This window comes from Vicugna pacos, chromosome 22, assembly GCF_048564905.1.
Source record: "Vicugna pacos chromosome 22, VicPac4, whole genome shotgun sequence".
NCBI lineage: Eukaryota > Metazoa > Chordata > Mammalia > Artiodactyla > Camelidae > Vicugna > Vicugna pacos.
In genome coordinates, this window is record NC_133008.1 from 6,319,626 (window position 1) to 6,336,040 (window position 16,415).

Consider the following 16,415-nt stretch of genomic DNA (forward strand, 5'->3'; position numbering starts at 1 on the left):
CAGGGCTGAAAAAGTACCCCAAAAATGGTTGAAAACTCGCCCAATTTGGCAAGAAACCTAAACCGATAGATTCAAGAAGCTAATAAAACCCAAACTTCCTCTTTTGGAAAAAACTCAAAGAAATCTACACCAAGCAACATTATAATTAAACTTCTGAAAACTAAAGACAAAGAAAAAAATCTTGAAGGCAGCCAGAGAAAAACAACTTTATCTGTAGGGGAAAAACAATTTGAGTAACAGCAAACTTCTCATCACAAAGGTCAGAAGGAAGCGGCACAGAATTTTTCAAGTGCTGTAAGAAAAGAACTGTCAGCCTAGAACCCTATATCCAGTGAAAACATCCTTTAGGAATGAAAGAGAAACAAAGGCATTTTCAGATGACAGAGAACTAAGACAACGTGTTGCCAGCAGACCTCCCTTGAAAGAATCATTAATGGAAGTTCTCTAAATAGAAAGGAAGTGAGAACAGAAGGAAACCTGGAATATTAGGAAGGAAGAAAAGACTATGTTTTAAAAAAGGGAGGGGACAATTGTAACAGGCTTTCCTTCCCTCAGGTTTTCTAAGTCATGTCTGGCAGTTAAATAAGGGGGCAAGTCAAGAGTCAAAAAGAGTTACAGTTATGGTTTCTATACTTTATTCAAACTGGTATAGTAATAACACCAGAAGACTGTAATGTTATGTTTCTATACTGAAATACCTAGAGTAATCACTAAAAAAGATATACAGATAGATAATTCAAACACACTACAGACAAATTAAAATGGAAATGTAAAAAAAAATGCTCAAGTAACCCAAAGGCAGGGAAGAAAGAAGAAAACAGAGAAACAAAAAACAAGAATAGAAAACAAAAAATAAAATGGTAGATGTAAGCCCCAATAAATCAATAATTACAATGTAAATGGTCTAAATTACAGTGCAAATGGTCTAAATACACCAACTAAAAGACAGAGATTGGCTGAGTGATTTAAAAACATGACCCAACTATATGCTGTCCACAAGAAATTCACTTCAAATATAACAACATAAGCAGGCTAAAAGGAAAAGAATGAAAAAGATGTTGTGCAAACATTAATCAAAGGAAAGCAGGAGTGGCTAAATATCAGATAAAGTAGACGACAGAGAAAATAAAATTACCAGACTGCAAATGGCATTGTGTAATTAATAGTAACAGCTCAATATCCCCAAGAAGACACAGCAATTCTAAAATGTATCCACCAAACAACAAAACTGCAAAATATTCTAAGTAAAAACTGACAGAACTGAAAGGACAACAGAGAAATCCACAATTATAGTTGGAGACTTCAACAGCCCTCTCTCAAAAACTGATAGAACTAGACAAAATCCACAGCATCATCAATCTAATAGACACTAGATAAACATATTGGATTTAATCAAGGTTTATAGACCATCTATCCAATAACAGCAGAATACATATTCTTGTCCAGTGCCCCAGGGACACATACTAGGACAGATCATATCCTGAGTAATAAACCAAATGTCTATAAATTTAAAAGATATTATACAGAATATATTCTTCAACCACAATGAAATGATACTAAAAATGAGTAACAGAAAGACAATAAGGAAAATCTGCAAATACTTGGAAAATTCTAAATGATCCATGAGTCAAAAAGGAAGTCTCAAGGGAAATTTTAAAATGTACTGAGTTAGTGAAAATAAAACCACAACATTCAAAATCTGTTGCTGGATACAGCTGAAGTAGAGCCAAGAGGGAGATTTAGAGAATGATGAATGCATTAGAAAATAAATGAATATATAGAAGAAAAAAGTGTCAATTCAATCATCTCAGCTCCTACCCTAGAAACCTAGGGAAAAAGAGCAAAATAAAAGCAAAAAGAATAAATATATTAAAGAGCAGAAATGAATAAAATTGAAAACAAAAAAATAGAGAAAAAAATATTTAAGTTGTTTCTTTGAAAAGAGCAATAAAATTGACAAACATTTACCAAGACTGATAATGAAAAAGAGAGAAGACAAAACTACCAATACCAACAATGAAATCACTACAGACCCTACAGAAATCAGAAGAGTAAGGGAATACTACAGACAACTCTATATACATAAATTTAACAACATACACGAAATGGGCCACTTCCTTGAAAAACACACACCGTTACAACTTGCCCAGTAGATGATTTAAATAGCATTAGACCTAGTAAAGGAAATGAATTCATAATTTTAAAACTAACAGGAAAGAAATCCCCAACCCAGATTGCTGCACTGAAAAATTCTATTTAAAAAAGAATTAACTCAATTCTACAGAATCTCTTCCAAAAAACTGAAGGGAACACTTTCAAATTCATTTCATAAAGCTAGTATTACCTTGATACCCAAACCAGGCAAAGTGAGTATAAAACAAACAAAACTGCAGACAAATATATCAATACAGAGTCAAAAATCTTTATGAAAATATTAGTATACAGATGTCAGCAATAACTAAATTATACATCATGATCAAGTGGGTTTTATTCCAGTAATGCAAGGTGGATGGAAAGACAAGCTACATATCAGGAGAAAATATGTGCAAATCATGTATTTGACAAAAGCCTAGTATCTAAAATATATAAAGGACCCAAAATCCAATAGTAACAAAGTAAGCAATCCAATTGGATAGGACACGGGCAAAGACATAAGAGATTATTTCACAGACGATGCTATACAGATGACAAATAAGCATACACAAAGATACTAAATATCTTTCAATATTTTAAAATTAATTACCAGGCTAAAGAAGAAAAACTACATATCGCATGACATCAACTGATGCAGAACAAACATTTGACAAAATTAAACACCCACTCATGATTAAAAACTCTCAGAAAAAGAAGAACAGAGGGAAATCTCAAATAGATAAAGTGTCTACAAAATATCTACTGCTAACATACTCTATAATGAAGTACGTTTCTGGGGAAAAGGAGGAATGTCTGCTCTCACAACTCTCATTCAAGGTAGTGCAACAAGTTCTAGCCAGTGCCATAAGGCAAGAAAAAGGAAAGAAAATGTATGCATATTGAAAAGAAAGAAATCAAATTGTCCCTATTTACAAGTAACTAATTTTCTACATAGAAAAAAAATTTAATTGTCAAAAAACCTAGAATATAAAAAGCCATTATATTTCTGTATACTGGGAATGAATACATGGATAGCAAAGTTTAAAATATATTATCATTTACAATCACTCCAAACAGACAGATATAAATCTAATGAAACATTTACAGGACTTACATACCAAAAACTACACAACAGGGATGAAAAAAAATCTAAGATCTAAATATATGGAGAGACATAGCATGTTCATGGATTGGAAAACTACATAGTAAAAATGTCAAGTTCTCCTCAATCTGATAAACAGATTTAACACAATTCTGATCAAAATCCCAGCAATATTTTTTGTAACTAAGACAAGATTATTCCAAAATGTATATGGAAAGGCCAAAGAACTGTAATAGCTAAATCAATTTTGAAACAGAAGACTATAGCAGAGGAACCAGTCTATCCTATTTTAAGACTTATTACCCTGTTTCAAGTTCCAAAAACTATGTGATATTGGCAGAGGGATAGACACAGATCAATAAAAGGAAAAGAGAATCCAGAAATAGAGCCACACAGATATGTCCAACTGACTTATGAAAAAGGTGCAAAAGCAATTTAATGGAGGACAGCCTTTTCAACAAATGGTGCTCAAGCAACTGGACATCTACAGGCAAAAAAACGAACCGGGAACTAATCCTCACTTCTTTTAACTCAAAACAGATCAGACTTAAATGTAAAACATAAAACCATAAAACTTCTCAGACAAAACATTGGAGAAAATCTTTGGTATTTAGAGCTATTCAGAGTTCTCAGACTCGACACCAAAAGCAGGATCCATAAAAAGAAAAACTGACAAACTGGATATCATCAAAGTTTAAAACTTTTGCTACAAAAAAAATCTTATGTGATATTGTGACTTATGACAAGAAATATATATTTGGTCTTTGTCCATTGTTTCTGGCACACAACTCCTCAAACCTTGGAAATTTCCTAAGTGATGAGAGTGATCAAGATCCTCGTTTTGTTAATGAGGTAACTTCTGGACTCCACTGAAGGCCGGGGCTGGTTGCCAAGAAAATCAACTACATGATTAGAGGGCTGGAACTTTCAGTCCCACCTCCCTGAGGGGAGAGGCTGGAGCAATCACCAACAGCCAATGATCTGATCAATCATGCCTACGGAATGAAGCCTCCATAAAAACCCAAAAGGACAGGGTTCAGAGAGCCTCTGGGTTGGTGAACACGTGGAGATTTGAGGAAAATGATGTACCTGGAAGAGGACATGGAAGCTGTGTCCTTTCCCCACACCCTGGCCTAGGCATCTCTTCCATCTGGCTATTCTTGAGTTATACCCCTTTATAATGAACCAGTAATCTAGAGAGTCCATGGGTTGCCTGAGTTCTGTGAGCCACTCAAGCAAATTCATCAAACCCAAGGAGAAGGTCACGGGAACCTCCAATCTGTAGCTGTTTGGTCAGAAAGACAAGTGACAACCTAGACTCATGACTGGCACCTGAAGTTGGAAGGGAAAGGTGTGGGGAGGGGAGTCTTGCAGGACAGAGCCTTTTACCTGTAGAATCTGATGCTATCTCTGAGCAGTGTCAGAACTGAGCTGAACGGTAGGACATCCAGCTAGTGTCCTAGAATTGTTGCTGTTGGGGGAAACCAACCCTCACCACCCCCCGCCACATACACGTACTGGAATTGGGTATTAGAATCCTTTCACTCTGTTAGGTGGATGGAAAGACAAGCTACATATCAGGAGAAAATACGTGCAAATCATGTATTTGACAAAAGCCTAGTATCTAAAATATATAAAGGACCCAAAATCCAATAGTAACAAAGTAAGCAATCCAATTAGATAGGACACGGGCAAAGACATAAGAGATTATTTCACAGACGATGCTATACAGATGACAAATAAGCATACACAAAGATACTAAATATCTTTAACCATCAGGGAAATGCAAATTAAAACCACAGTGACATACCACTACACACCTATCAGGAAGGCTAAAACAAAAATAGTGACAACACCAAATGTTGATAAGGATGCAAAGAAACTGGATCACTCGTTTATTACTGGTGAAAATGTAAAATAGAATAGCCACTCTGGAAAAGTCTGGCAGTTTCTAACATTATGACCCAGCAATTGCACTGCTGGGCACTTGTACTGGGCATTCACATACTACCTGCACACAGAACATTCACAGCAGTTTCATCTGTAACAGCCAAACACTGGAAACTGCCCAGATGTCCTTAGACAGCTGAAGGGTTAACCAGCCATGATGTATCTGTACCAAGGAACCCTGCTCAACATCAAGAAGCAAACACACAACAACCCAGGTGAGTCTCCAAGAAATCAACCTGAGAGGGAAAAAAGCCTGATTCCATTTATAGATTGTTCTTGAAATAATAAAATTATAGAAATGGAGAACACATCAGTGGTTGCCAGGAGTGAAGGTGTTACCACTGGGGAGAAACTGGTAAAAGGCACATGACTTGTTCTACATAATTTCTTACAGGGTCACATGAATCTCTTAAGTATCTCAAAATAAAAAAGTGAATGAATGGACATCTAAGGTTACAGTCCTACCTTTCATTACAGAACAATTTTGAAGAACATGGAAAAACGTTTAAAAAAAAGTGAAGCAGGCTAATCCTATGTAATCAACTTTAAAGACAATGATATGAACTGATTCATGAGACAGAAATATGTATCTTATGAATGGATGATGTAGCAGACAGATATGACTTCTGAACTAAGTGATACATTTTCTCTTCATTAACAGGTACCATGAGAAATCAGTGAAAGAAGTTTTCAGAGAGCAAGCACAATGTAACTCTTTCAAGAAGTGAGAAAGGAGCACATTACAGTGTAAGCTGCAAAGCTCAGGAAGATAACTCTGGATTGGTCTAAAAGAGGTGAAATCAGTGAAAAGACTGCTGTTGCAAACAGATGTGTAACAACGTCCAACAGAGTATCTGAGATAAACAAATATCTGTGAAACGATGCTTCAAGAAAGAAACGTAAAAGCGTAAATGTCAAACAGTAAAGCATCTTTCTGAGATGGAAGAGCAAGGGATCATGAAAAATGAAGGTGCCACAAAGACTGCCCTCCCATCTCCAGCATTTACTTTCAGAAGCTTTTACCCATGTTAACTCAGCCTGAAAATTTGTGACTAATGACCCTCACCTCAAGTAAAGTTTGTGAATCCTTAAAGAAATGAATATAGATTAAGGTTTGTAAAATATATACTATAAGATTACAAAACCTCGAGCCAGAAGGATATAAACAGTAACTCTCTCTGGGATGAGAAAAAGACTAGAAGAGGAACAAAGAGGGCCTTAACATCCTGTAATGGTCTATTTCTTTTGCACTAAAAAACACACACAAAAGTGACAAAATACTGTTAATTTTGATAGTCAATATACGTATACTTTGTTACATTTTATATTTTTCTGTTTTTCAAATTTAAAACAGGCAAAGAAAAACAAGCTAGACTTACCATGGAGAGACATAACAGAAAAAGAAATCTGCAGCTCACACTTCCCTGACCTTCATTTTAAGAGGCCTCAGACACTGCAGCCCACACAGGAAAAAAAACCTCCCGAAGAACCATTTATAAATATAAACTTGATGTTTGTTGAACATGGTCTTACATATACTTGGTAAATGTATTATTTGTTGTTTTCCATTTGGTTTTGTGAACAATACCATTACTTTTATGACATGAAAGGGATTTATAGAAGTAAAATCTCATTTTATAACTGTACTTTCAAGAAATAAAAGTATAATTTTTGAAGACTTCGTTATGTGACTTTTTTAGTAATCAATTATAGAGCAAGCTGGGTACATCTGGAAAAATTTAGTTATTGACATATTATTAAAATGTGACTTTTAATCTTGCTGGTTTAAAAACATATATCCCAATAGTTCTTACTGGGTCAATCATGCCCCCCATATTCTAATGTATTAATTAAGTCCTCATAAATCTTTTTAAATTTTTAAATTTTTTTTTAGTTTTAAAAAAAAATGCTTTAAAATACTGGTCTTTATTAGAGGGTCCAAGTGGATCAAAATTTTCCACTTGTTTTCTGCACTTTGTGAGAATCTCCACTTTTTGAGGTTTGAATATTTTTTTAAAAAGCTATTTACAGCATGATGAAATAAAGTATGACATCAGGAATGTATCACCAGAACACAGAGGTGACTGAAACAAAGGCTAGAAAAGCAAGGCTAGGCTAGGAGCAAAAAAGAATAAAAAGACTAGTAGCAGACAATCTATAGGTGAAAGAGAGAAAAAACCACTGGGCTGTATCTAACAAACTGATGAGCTCTGTGGAACAGTGAACGTGCAGTGCAAATCCCCTGTCAAAAAGACTTTCTCTTGTGGCTTCTTTAGACTCCAAGACATACATACAAATCATAAGAAGCACAAATATGGTAAGTCATACCTTTCAGGCCTAAAGTCTGCAACTGAAACAGTTTTCCCAGCTCAAAAGGTAGAACTCGTAACAGGTTGTTATTTAAATGGAGTTCCCTGTTGACGTAAAAATTCCGAGTCAGAAGACATATTAACCTTTAATTAACAGCAAAAATCAATAATTTCTAGGATTATGAAAGCTCCTAAGAATGACCAAATTTAATATTATATTCCAGTATCTATCTAGCATAGTGCTTCTCAAACCATATGAGGTCTTAAAAAAACTAAGACACAACAAAAAACCCAAACAGCCACAGACCAATACATTTGTAAGACACAGGGGAAAAAAAATGAATTACTATAAAAATGAACTGAGAAAAAAAAAAAAGACCAACAAGATATAAACCCCAATTCTTTCAAGAGTATTAGATTCAACAGATATAAAATCACTCTCATGTGTGTCACTGCAGGCAGGCTGATGACAGTTCGAAAATGGCACAGTCCACACACCACCCTGAGAGCAACTCTGGTTTAGCACACATGAAGGTCTACAATATGTGTTTAAGAAAGTGGCAATGATAAAACCACCTAACCTGTGAACTGCTAAAAAGGGAATTTAAATGATCATACAGTACCAAATCAAAGCAGCTTATGACAGCTATACAGTAAGTTTATGATTACTCTTTCTCCAAATTTACTAAATTTCACTTTAGAAACAGTGGTGGCTATAGTAACTACTGATTATTTTAATGATTTGTTTTGTACAGAAAATATAACTATGAAAGGAATACCCACTAGGAAGAAAAACAAAGACCCAATATTAAGATACTGGCACTTTCTTACAATAAGGTTTACTTATCAATTTTTACATGTGAATGAGAACTGTTTCTATAATCCCTGGTTCTTGGAATTTAAATGAACCTTGGTTACTAACGAGTAAACCAGAGGTTGGTGAGGCCATAAACTGAACAAGAAAAACTTGTTCTAAATACTCGATTCCTGTTTATTTCCAAATATATCACATGGAAAAGGAGTTCCTTTAAGTAAACCTGGCCCAGAGGATTGATGGTATATACTCAATAATTAAGCCTAAAAAAATGTCAAAGGCTGGACCGGGAGCAATAGAGGCAGAGAAACTCACAAAATCCTTACTCCCTTTAACCATGTAGCAAATGATAGATGGCAGCAGAAAGCCAGTGGAATCAAAGAAAAAAAGACAGGTAGTATGAAATGAGGCAAGGTGTTCCATTGGAATTAACATAACAGATGGAAACTGGCTTTCTATTCAACTTGGGTAGATCTCATTTATCTTATAAGACAGAGGTAATGAGAGAAACAGCAATTACCATTTATTAACACAGAATGTGTCAAGCAGGGCTGCTAGTAGTCTTTTAGTCATCATCTCCAATCTCAGCCTTGGCTGGGGAGTTACTATAGCAACTTTACAGACGAAGAAACACTCGGCAAGGCTGTAAGAAGCCTGTCCCGAATTACACAGCTTGTAGATGACAGTCCGGCTTCCCACCTGAACTCCATGTGACTCCACCTCCTATCCCCCTCTAGTCCACACACCGTAGTCCTCCATCTTCAATCGCTAATTCTAGCTTCTTTCAAGTCCAGGCTTTATCACTATCATGCGTACAAACCCGGGCATGGCCAAAAAGGCTTCACTAATTAGCAATGGCTTCCTGTACCCCATAGTAAGGATGGTGTGGTGTCCCAGCATTTAGTGGGGAGAAAGCAGCTCAGCTGTCTGTCACAGGTGAGGGCATATATAGGATAACACAAGGGCCTTCTATTTGTTTGCCCCACTCTGCCCAAAAATTTTGCTTCAAAAATAAAGTATATTACACAAAACAGCGATAAAATGCATTTCAGACAACAGAGCTACTGGATTATTTATTAGCTGACATTCAATTTTCCCAGAAAACTTTACAGAAAGGATACAGTTATGTTTACTGTTGTTCAAATACCATTAAATTGATAATGTTGATTCCTGACAAAATGGTGTTTTCCCCAACAGCATAACAGTACTGTTTCAGCAGGTGTAGCGCCATGTACCAAGCTGAACCTGCATACCTGAGTGATGCCATGTTTCCGAGTTCTGCCGGTAAACTCCGGATTTTATTACGGGACAGGTCCAGATACACCAGATTGTGAAGCTTGGCAATGTCTGAAGGAATGCGGGACAGGAAATTGTCACTTAGATACAAAGCTGTCAAGTGAGTTAGTGACCACAAAGATGAGCTTAAGCTTCTTACTTTTCCTGTAAGAAGAGAAAAAATGGAGCAAGGATTATATAGTATTCTCTATAATTTGGTCCCTGGATTAAATAACATTCAGATTTTTGATGAGTAATAATTTATTATACAAAAAACTGTGAAGAAGGGGCCAACGGGAGAAAGCCTACCTGTTCTAGAACAATTCACTGCTATGATTAAGTTATTAAGTCTCCACTTGGCAGACTAAAGAAAAACGATTTAAGGCAATACATCAATATTTAGATTGTACTGCTATTTTTAAGAGCACAAAAGACTATCCTTTAAAGTGTCCTCAGCTATGACAAGAAAAAGTATGAATAATTTACAGCAATGATAAATCCAATATTTCAATATGAATGATTTGGACATATGCCCCCCCCAAATCAAATCTAGTGTCCCAGAGGCTGTTCAAATCTATACTCCAGAAAATAAGAATTCTGCCTACCGATAAAAGGTAAATGAGATATTCTAAGCTTAGCAAAGTTTTAAGACCAAAGAACCCAACTGATAATTTCATCAATAACCATGTAACTAAACAAACATGTACTGTATAATTAAAAGTAAAAATTCTTGCCCAAAAACATATCAGGTATTAAGTCACAACTATACATAAACAAATAGCAATAGACATAGGATTCAGGAGTCAACAGCAGTAACCAGGGACAGAATAATTTCTTTCAATGCAGTATTAAATCTGTATTTTGGCACTTCTTGATAAGATGCCAATCGTTTCTAAATCCATCTAAGAATTTTCCCCATAATCTTTTTAATGGTACAAGATTATAGCCTGAGAGAGAATGAAACAAAGAGATGCAATGAAAATATACCAGTCTTTAAGAACTGATTTTCTATTAGCTGAAAAAGCAATCTTGAGACTTCTAACCCAAATGGAGTACCAGGGACCAAATTTACTATCCTACCTGAACAACTGTAAACATATATAAACATACAAACATCAGGCAACATACATGAATCAACAAATCAACAAATTTCAGAGATCAGACTCCAGTGATTTCTGAAGGATGGGAAACAAACAAGGCAGGTCCTACAATTTTCTCAGCTTGCTTCCTGGACAGCAGCACAGGGAGGGGATTTCAAGGTAAGCAGAGTGACTCCCCCTCCCTCAAGTTCAGGAGACAGGGCAAAGGTCCAGAGAAGCCAAGATGACTAGAATTTCCAAAAGCAGAATAGCAGAGAGGTGAACAGAGAGCTCTGGAGATTTGGAGGTCCCCCTGAGGTTGTCAACTGAGTACTGATCAACATATGCATATGAGAAATTGCCCGAGCAGACGGAAAAAACACCTGAAAGAAGTAGAGACAACAATACCCAGGTTCACACAGAATTGAGGCTAGTATCACTCAATAAGGTAAAATTCACAGTATCTGACAGCCAATTAAAAATTACCAGGTATGCAAAGGAACAGGAAAACAATATCCATTATCAAGAAAAAGTCTATCAAAACCAGTTCAGAACAGATAATGATAAAATTAGTAGATAGATACTAAGAAGCTAGAAGCCTCAACATAGTAAGTACTGATATGAGACATCATAGATGCTCAAACTTCCGTGGCTGAGAGGAAGTGGGGAAGACTACTAATGTGTAGTTTCTTTTGATGACAATGAAGATGTTCTCAAGTTGATTATGGTAATGGGTGCACAATTCTGTAAATTTATAAAAACTACTGAATTTGCACTTAAAGTGGGTGAATTGTGTGAGTTATATATCAAGCTGTTACCAAAAAAGAGACAGAGACACACACAGAGGCAGAAAAGTTTCCACATTAAGATAGTCAAAGAAAAATGTACTACCTACCTAGCATTCCAATAAAAACATCTTTCAAAAATGAAGGCAAATTACAAGATGAAAAGAGCTACAGAGATGGATGGTAGTGATTGCTGCACAACATTAAAAACATATTTGATAAAACAAAAAGAAAAACCTTCCCCAAAAGAAAACTGCAGAACCAGATAGGTTCATTGGCGAAAACCACCAAACATTTAAGGAAAAACTAGCATCAATTCTAAATGTCAATTCATCCAGAAAACTGAAGAGGATATTTTCCAACTCACAAAATAAATAAGACTGTGTTGTCAAATTTGCAAACTGGATTAAAAGGAAAGGGACCAGATTAAATTATATGAACAGCGCTAAGGAAAACATTTGGCAGATTAAACACAGCAACAATGTTTAGTTTAAAAACAGCAGTTGATGGAGAAGGAAACAAACTTGGTGCACCAAGCACATGAGTTAACAAGTGGATGTTCACTCCATAAAGGCAAACACAGTTGCACAGGTACATACACATCACTGAACTCCCGTGGGAAGGAATTCATGTCCTAACAGCAACAGAAAGATGTGGCTTCTTCAAATTAAACAGATTTAATTTAAGTAAAGATTATACTTGAAGGTAAAAAGCTTAGAATCTGAGAATAGGAAGACTAAGGCAAGTATTAGGCAGAAGACAAGACAGGACACACCCCAGCGCATTACTTCTGGAAGAATACACTGAATCACAACACAGCGGCAGCAAGCGGTTGAGATGAAAGCTGGGGCTGAGAGGCTGAGGTCTTGAGTATGGCTTTAAGGCCTCCTACACAATTAGGAAGACAAAATGGGAACTGAGGCATTACCAAGAAGTTAGTGTTAACCACCAAGACTCCAGGTGGGCCCTACAAACAGAGCAGGGTGACCCTCCAGCAAGCCACCCTCACAGCCACTGAACAACAGGTTCAAACAAGACGGATGAGCCCTAATCAATTAAGGCCACCCACCCACCCACCCTTACAACAACACAAAGCACATCTGCAAACAGAAAACCAAATTCACTCTTACAGAAGAGAGTATCATCCAGACCATCAAATTATTCTACCATTTCATATATAATTCCCAGTAGTTAATAAAAATTACCAGACCTACGGACTGAAAAACAGAAGAAAAAGAGAAACAACAAAACAGAACCCTAGGAGGTTCAGATACTGGAGTTACCAAACAGACTGTTCAAAAAAACTGTAACAGACTTACATTCTCAGCAACATAGAGTAACATGGACTGGATTTACCCTCCCACCTAAAGCAACTAAATAAACGCACAAATATATGAAAAACTGAGTTTCAGGCATCAGAGACCAGGCAGCACAGGGCAGTGATCACTGACATGGGAAACAATCAAGGGGAGTCCTTAAGATGTTCCAGTTTACTCTACAGTTTCCAGAAAGTAGTCAGGGAGACAGAGACCAGATGGAGTCTGGTGATCTATGTAAGCTTAAGTTTAAGAGATGAAGCTGGGAGTCTAGAGATGCCAAAATGGTTACAGGTCACAGGGCAGAGTGCCGAAAGGAGAGACTACACAGATAGAAAGCTCTGGAAAACTGAAGGGGACCCCACCTCCCCCTCGGTCTTCAGCTGAGCAGTGACCAGCAAATGCACGTGAGGAACAACCCTAGGGTGGGGAAGTGGAGACCAACCAAAAAGAGCAGAAAGAATAACCCTTCATGTCACACAGGGCCAGGAAGAGTTCTGTGTTCCCACCAGCGTAACTTACAGAGAACTCAGAAAGGTATTACTTAAAAGCAAGCCTCCAGATAACCAAACTGTGTCCAAATAACTTAACTGTATCCCAGAACAAAGCTCAAAAGTATTTATAGGAATACAAAAATAGCCAGCACCCAAGAAAGTAAAATTCACAAGGTAATTGTGAATAAACATTACCAGGCACACAAAAAGAGAAAGAGGAAAGGTGAGAGGGGGTAGAGGGAGTGGGGAGGAATCAAAGCCAACCTAGAAATGAAAAAGAATTAGTAAATAAGAATATTAGAAGTTATTATAACTGTACTACATATGCTCAAAAAGGCAGCAGCAAAATGTTAAGGCATGGAAGATACAAAAAATACCCACACTTCTAATTATGAAAAATACACTATTACTAAATGAGATTAATAGCTAACTAGATATTGAAAAGAAACTGTCAGTGAAACTGAAGACACAATAAAAACCGTCCAAAGAGGGAAGAAAAAAAAAACAAATAAACAGAGCATCAGCAAGTTATGGGATAACTTTAAGATATAAGTAACTGTATTTCCCAAAAGGCTGGGGGGAGAAAGGGAAGAACATAAAATAGTTGAAAGAAATAGTGGCCTAAACTTATTCAAATTTTATGAAAACTATAAACCCACAAATCCAGGAAGCTTAACAAAACTTAAGCACTAGAAAACTGGGGAGAAAAAATACCCTACACCAAGGCACATCATAATCACACTGCTTAAAACCAGTGATAAAGAGAGAATCTTAAAGCAGTTGACAGAAAAAGGACATACATAAAAGAAACAGCAGACAAGAAGAAACAATGAAAACAAGACAGGGAGCAGGATCCTTAGATTACTAAGAGACAAAAACTGTTAAACTAGAACGCTATGCCCAGCAAAACTATCTTGCAAAATATAAGGCATAAAATTCAGACATAAAACCAGAATAAAAAAATCACCTGTAGACCTCCAAGAAATATTAAATGAATTCCTTTAATCAAAAGGAAAATGGTAACAGAAGTAAAACTGCCTATACACAAAGCCATGAAGAACACTGGATATGGTAAGTACATGAGTAAATAAAAGCCAACTTTTCCTAATACTTGACTGTTTAAAGAAAAATAACAACATACTGTGAGACCTTTAACACATGTTTAAGTAAAAGACATGACAGGAATAGCACAAAGGCCAGAAGAGGAGAAGCAGGTATACTGTTAAGACTCCTATACCATTATGTGAAGTGGTTTAACATTACTTAATATATTTTGTAAATAAACCCTAAAGCAACCATTATTGAATACTTACAACTAATTGGTCAACAAAGGAGATAAAAGGCAATTTTAAAACATAACTAGTTAATCCAAAAGGAAAAAAAGGCAACAAGAAAACATATGGGAGAAATAGAAAATAAACAGCATGACAGCAGATTTAAATCAACTGCATCAGTAACAGCATTAAATATCAACGTGTCTTAACAGATCCAAAAAGAGAGAAACCAACGAGTATCTGAGAGCACCGATTTGAGACCATTATCAGCACTAGGAGGAGCTCAGTGCAAGTCAGGAACAAGTGTAGTGTCCACAGCAAGTATGAAAGCAGCCTGGGTCCCAGGAATTCTCCACACTGACCAGCCAAGGCCCACACTGCAGAGAAAAAGCTCCAAAAATGGAAATAAAATTAAGTAGGATAGGTAGAAAAGAGATGAAGGGGGGAAAGGTCCAGAAAAAATGAAAGAAGGGAGCAAAATGAGAAAGTTTCAGAAAATGAGTTTCCACAGTTGTAAACACTGCAAAAACGAAACAAAACACAGAAGAGGGATTCTAAAGTTAGAAAAACTATCCTGAATCTCACCTTCTAAAAGTTCAGAAAAACTAAATTTAAATAAAAAGAAACAACAGAAAAGTTGTAAGGTCAAATCCCATAAAATTTATATATTTTTAAAAGATATTATAAGAAAAAAGAGTGTAAAGACCAGAATAACTCTCTATACACAACAAAAGCATACCACAAACACACCCAAGAAACTGTCACCTACAATTTCAAAATGAGCTGAACAATATTAAGAAAATTATAAAGCAATAAAAAAAACATAAATAAGATTTTGAAAAATTCAGCAAAGGAAAACTAAAATACAAAGAACATAATAATGTATAACCACAACAGAGAATGTTTTTAGAAAAGTAGGAGAAAAAAATTTTTAAATCATAAACAAATGAAAAAATTAAAAAGCATTAAAAAATCAATCACTTTCTTATATACCAGAGATGAACAAATGGAATTTGACATTAAAAACACAATACCACTAGCACCCCGCAAAATGAAACTTAGTTAAAATCTAACAAAATATGCAATGGTCCATATGAGGAAAACTGTAATACTCTGATGAAAGGTATCAAAGAACTAAATAAAAGGAAAGATACTGCATGTTCCTGGATGGAAGACTCAACATTGTCAGGATGTCAGTTCTTCCCAGCATGATCTACAGATTCAATGCCATCTCAACTGCCCAGAAAGTTACTTTGTGGATACCGACAAACTAATTCTAAAGTTTATATAGAGAGACAAAAGATACAGAACAGCCAACACAAAACTGAAGGAAAACAAAGTCTGAAGGACAGATGCTACCTGACTTCAAGACTTACTATAAATAGTGGGGAGGGTATAGCTCAAGTGGTAAAGTGCACACTTAGCATGCACAAGGTTCTGAGTTCAAGCCCCAGTACCACCTCTACAAATAAATAAATAAATAAACAAACCAACCTAGTACCAACCCTCCCCCAAAAGAGTATGCAATAAAAGACTTACTATAAAGCTACAGGAATCAAGACACTGGTATCGGCAAAAAAAAAAAAAAAAAAAAAAAAAAAACAAATAAAAAAACAAACCACATAAAAAGATCAATGAAACAGAACAGAGAGTCCAGAAATAGACCCACACAAATACAGCCAACTAATCTTTGACAAAGGAGCAAAGGCAATACCACAGAGAAGTCATTTCAACAAATGGTGTAGAACAACTAGACATCTGCAAAGAAAAAAAAAAAACCCTAACTACACTCATCATAAAAATTAACTCAAAATGCCTCACAGGACTAAATGTAAAATACAAAACCATAAAACTCCTAGAAGATTAACACAGAAGAAAATCTAC

The 16,415-nt window shown here is 35.9% G+C and overlaps 1 protein-coding gene across 5 annotated transcripts in view; it reads right to left on the reverse strand.

Annotated features, from left to right (window-relative positions):
* The window catches only part of CNOT6 (CCR4-NOT transcription complex subunit 6), a 60,582-nt gene that overhangs the window by 15,599 nt on the left and 28,568 nt on the right, over positions 1-16,415 (reverse strand). For 2 of the 5 annotated variants that reach the window (XM_072947063.1, XM_072947062.1), the window contains exons 3-4: positions 9,562-9,655; positions 7,514-7,599 (exon numbers count right to left, since the gene is read on the reverse strand). The exons of 1 other annotated variant lie outside the window; for it this stretch is intronic. In XM_072947063.1, the coding sequence (XP_072803164.1) occupies positions 7,514-7,599; positions 9,562-9,655 (180 nt within the window). Of the gene's footprint in view, positions 1-7,513; positions 7,600-9,561; positions 9,749-16,415 lie in introns of all 5 variants that reach the window. 2 more of the 5 variants (XM_072947060.1, XM_072947061.1) reach the window with 1 other exon arrangement.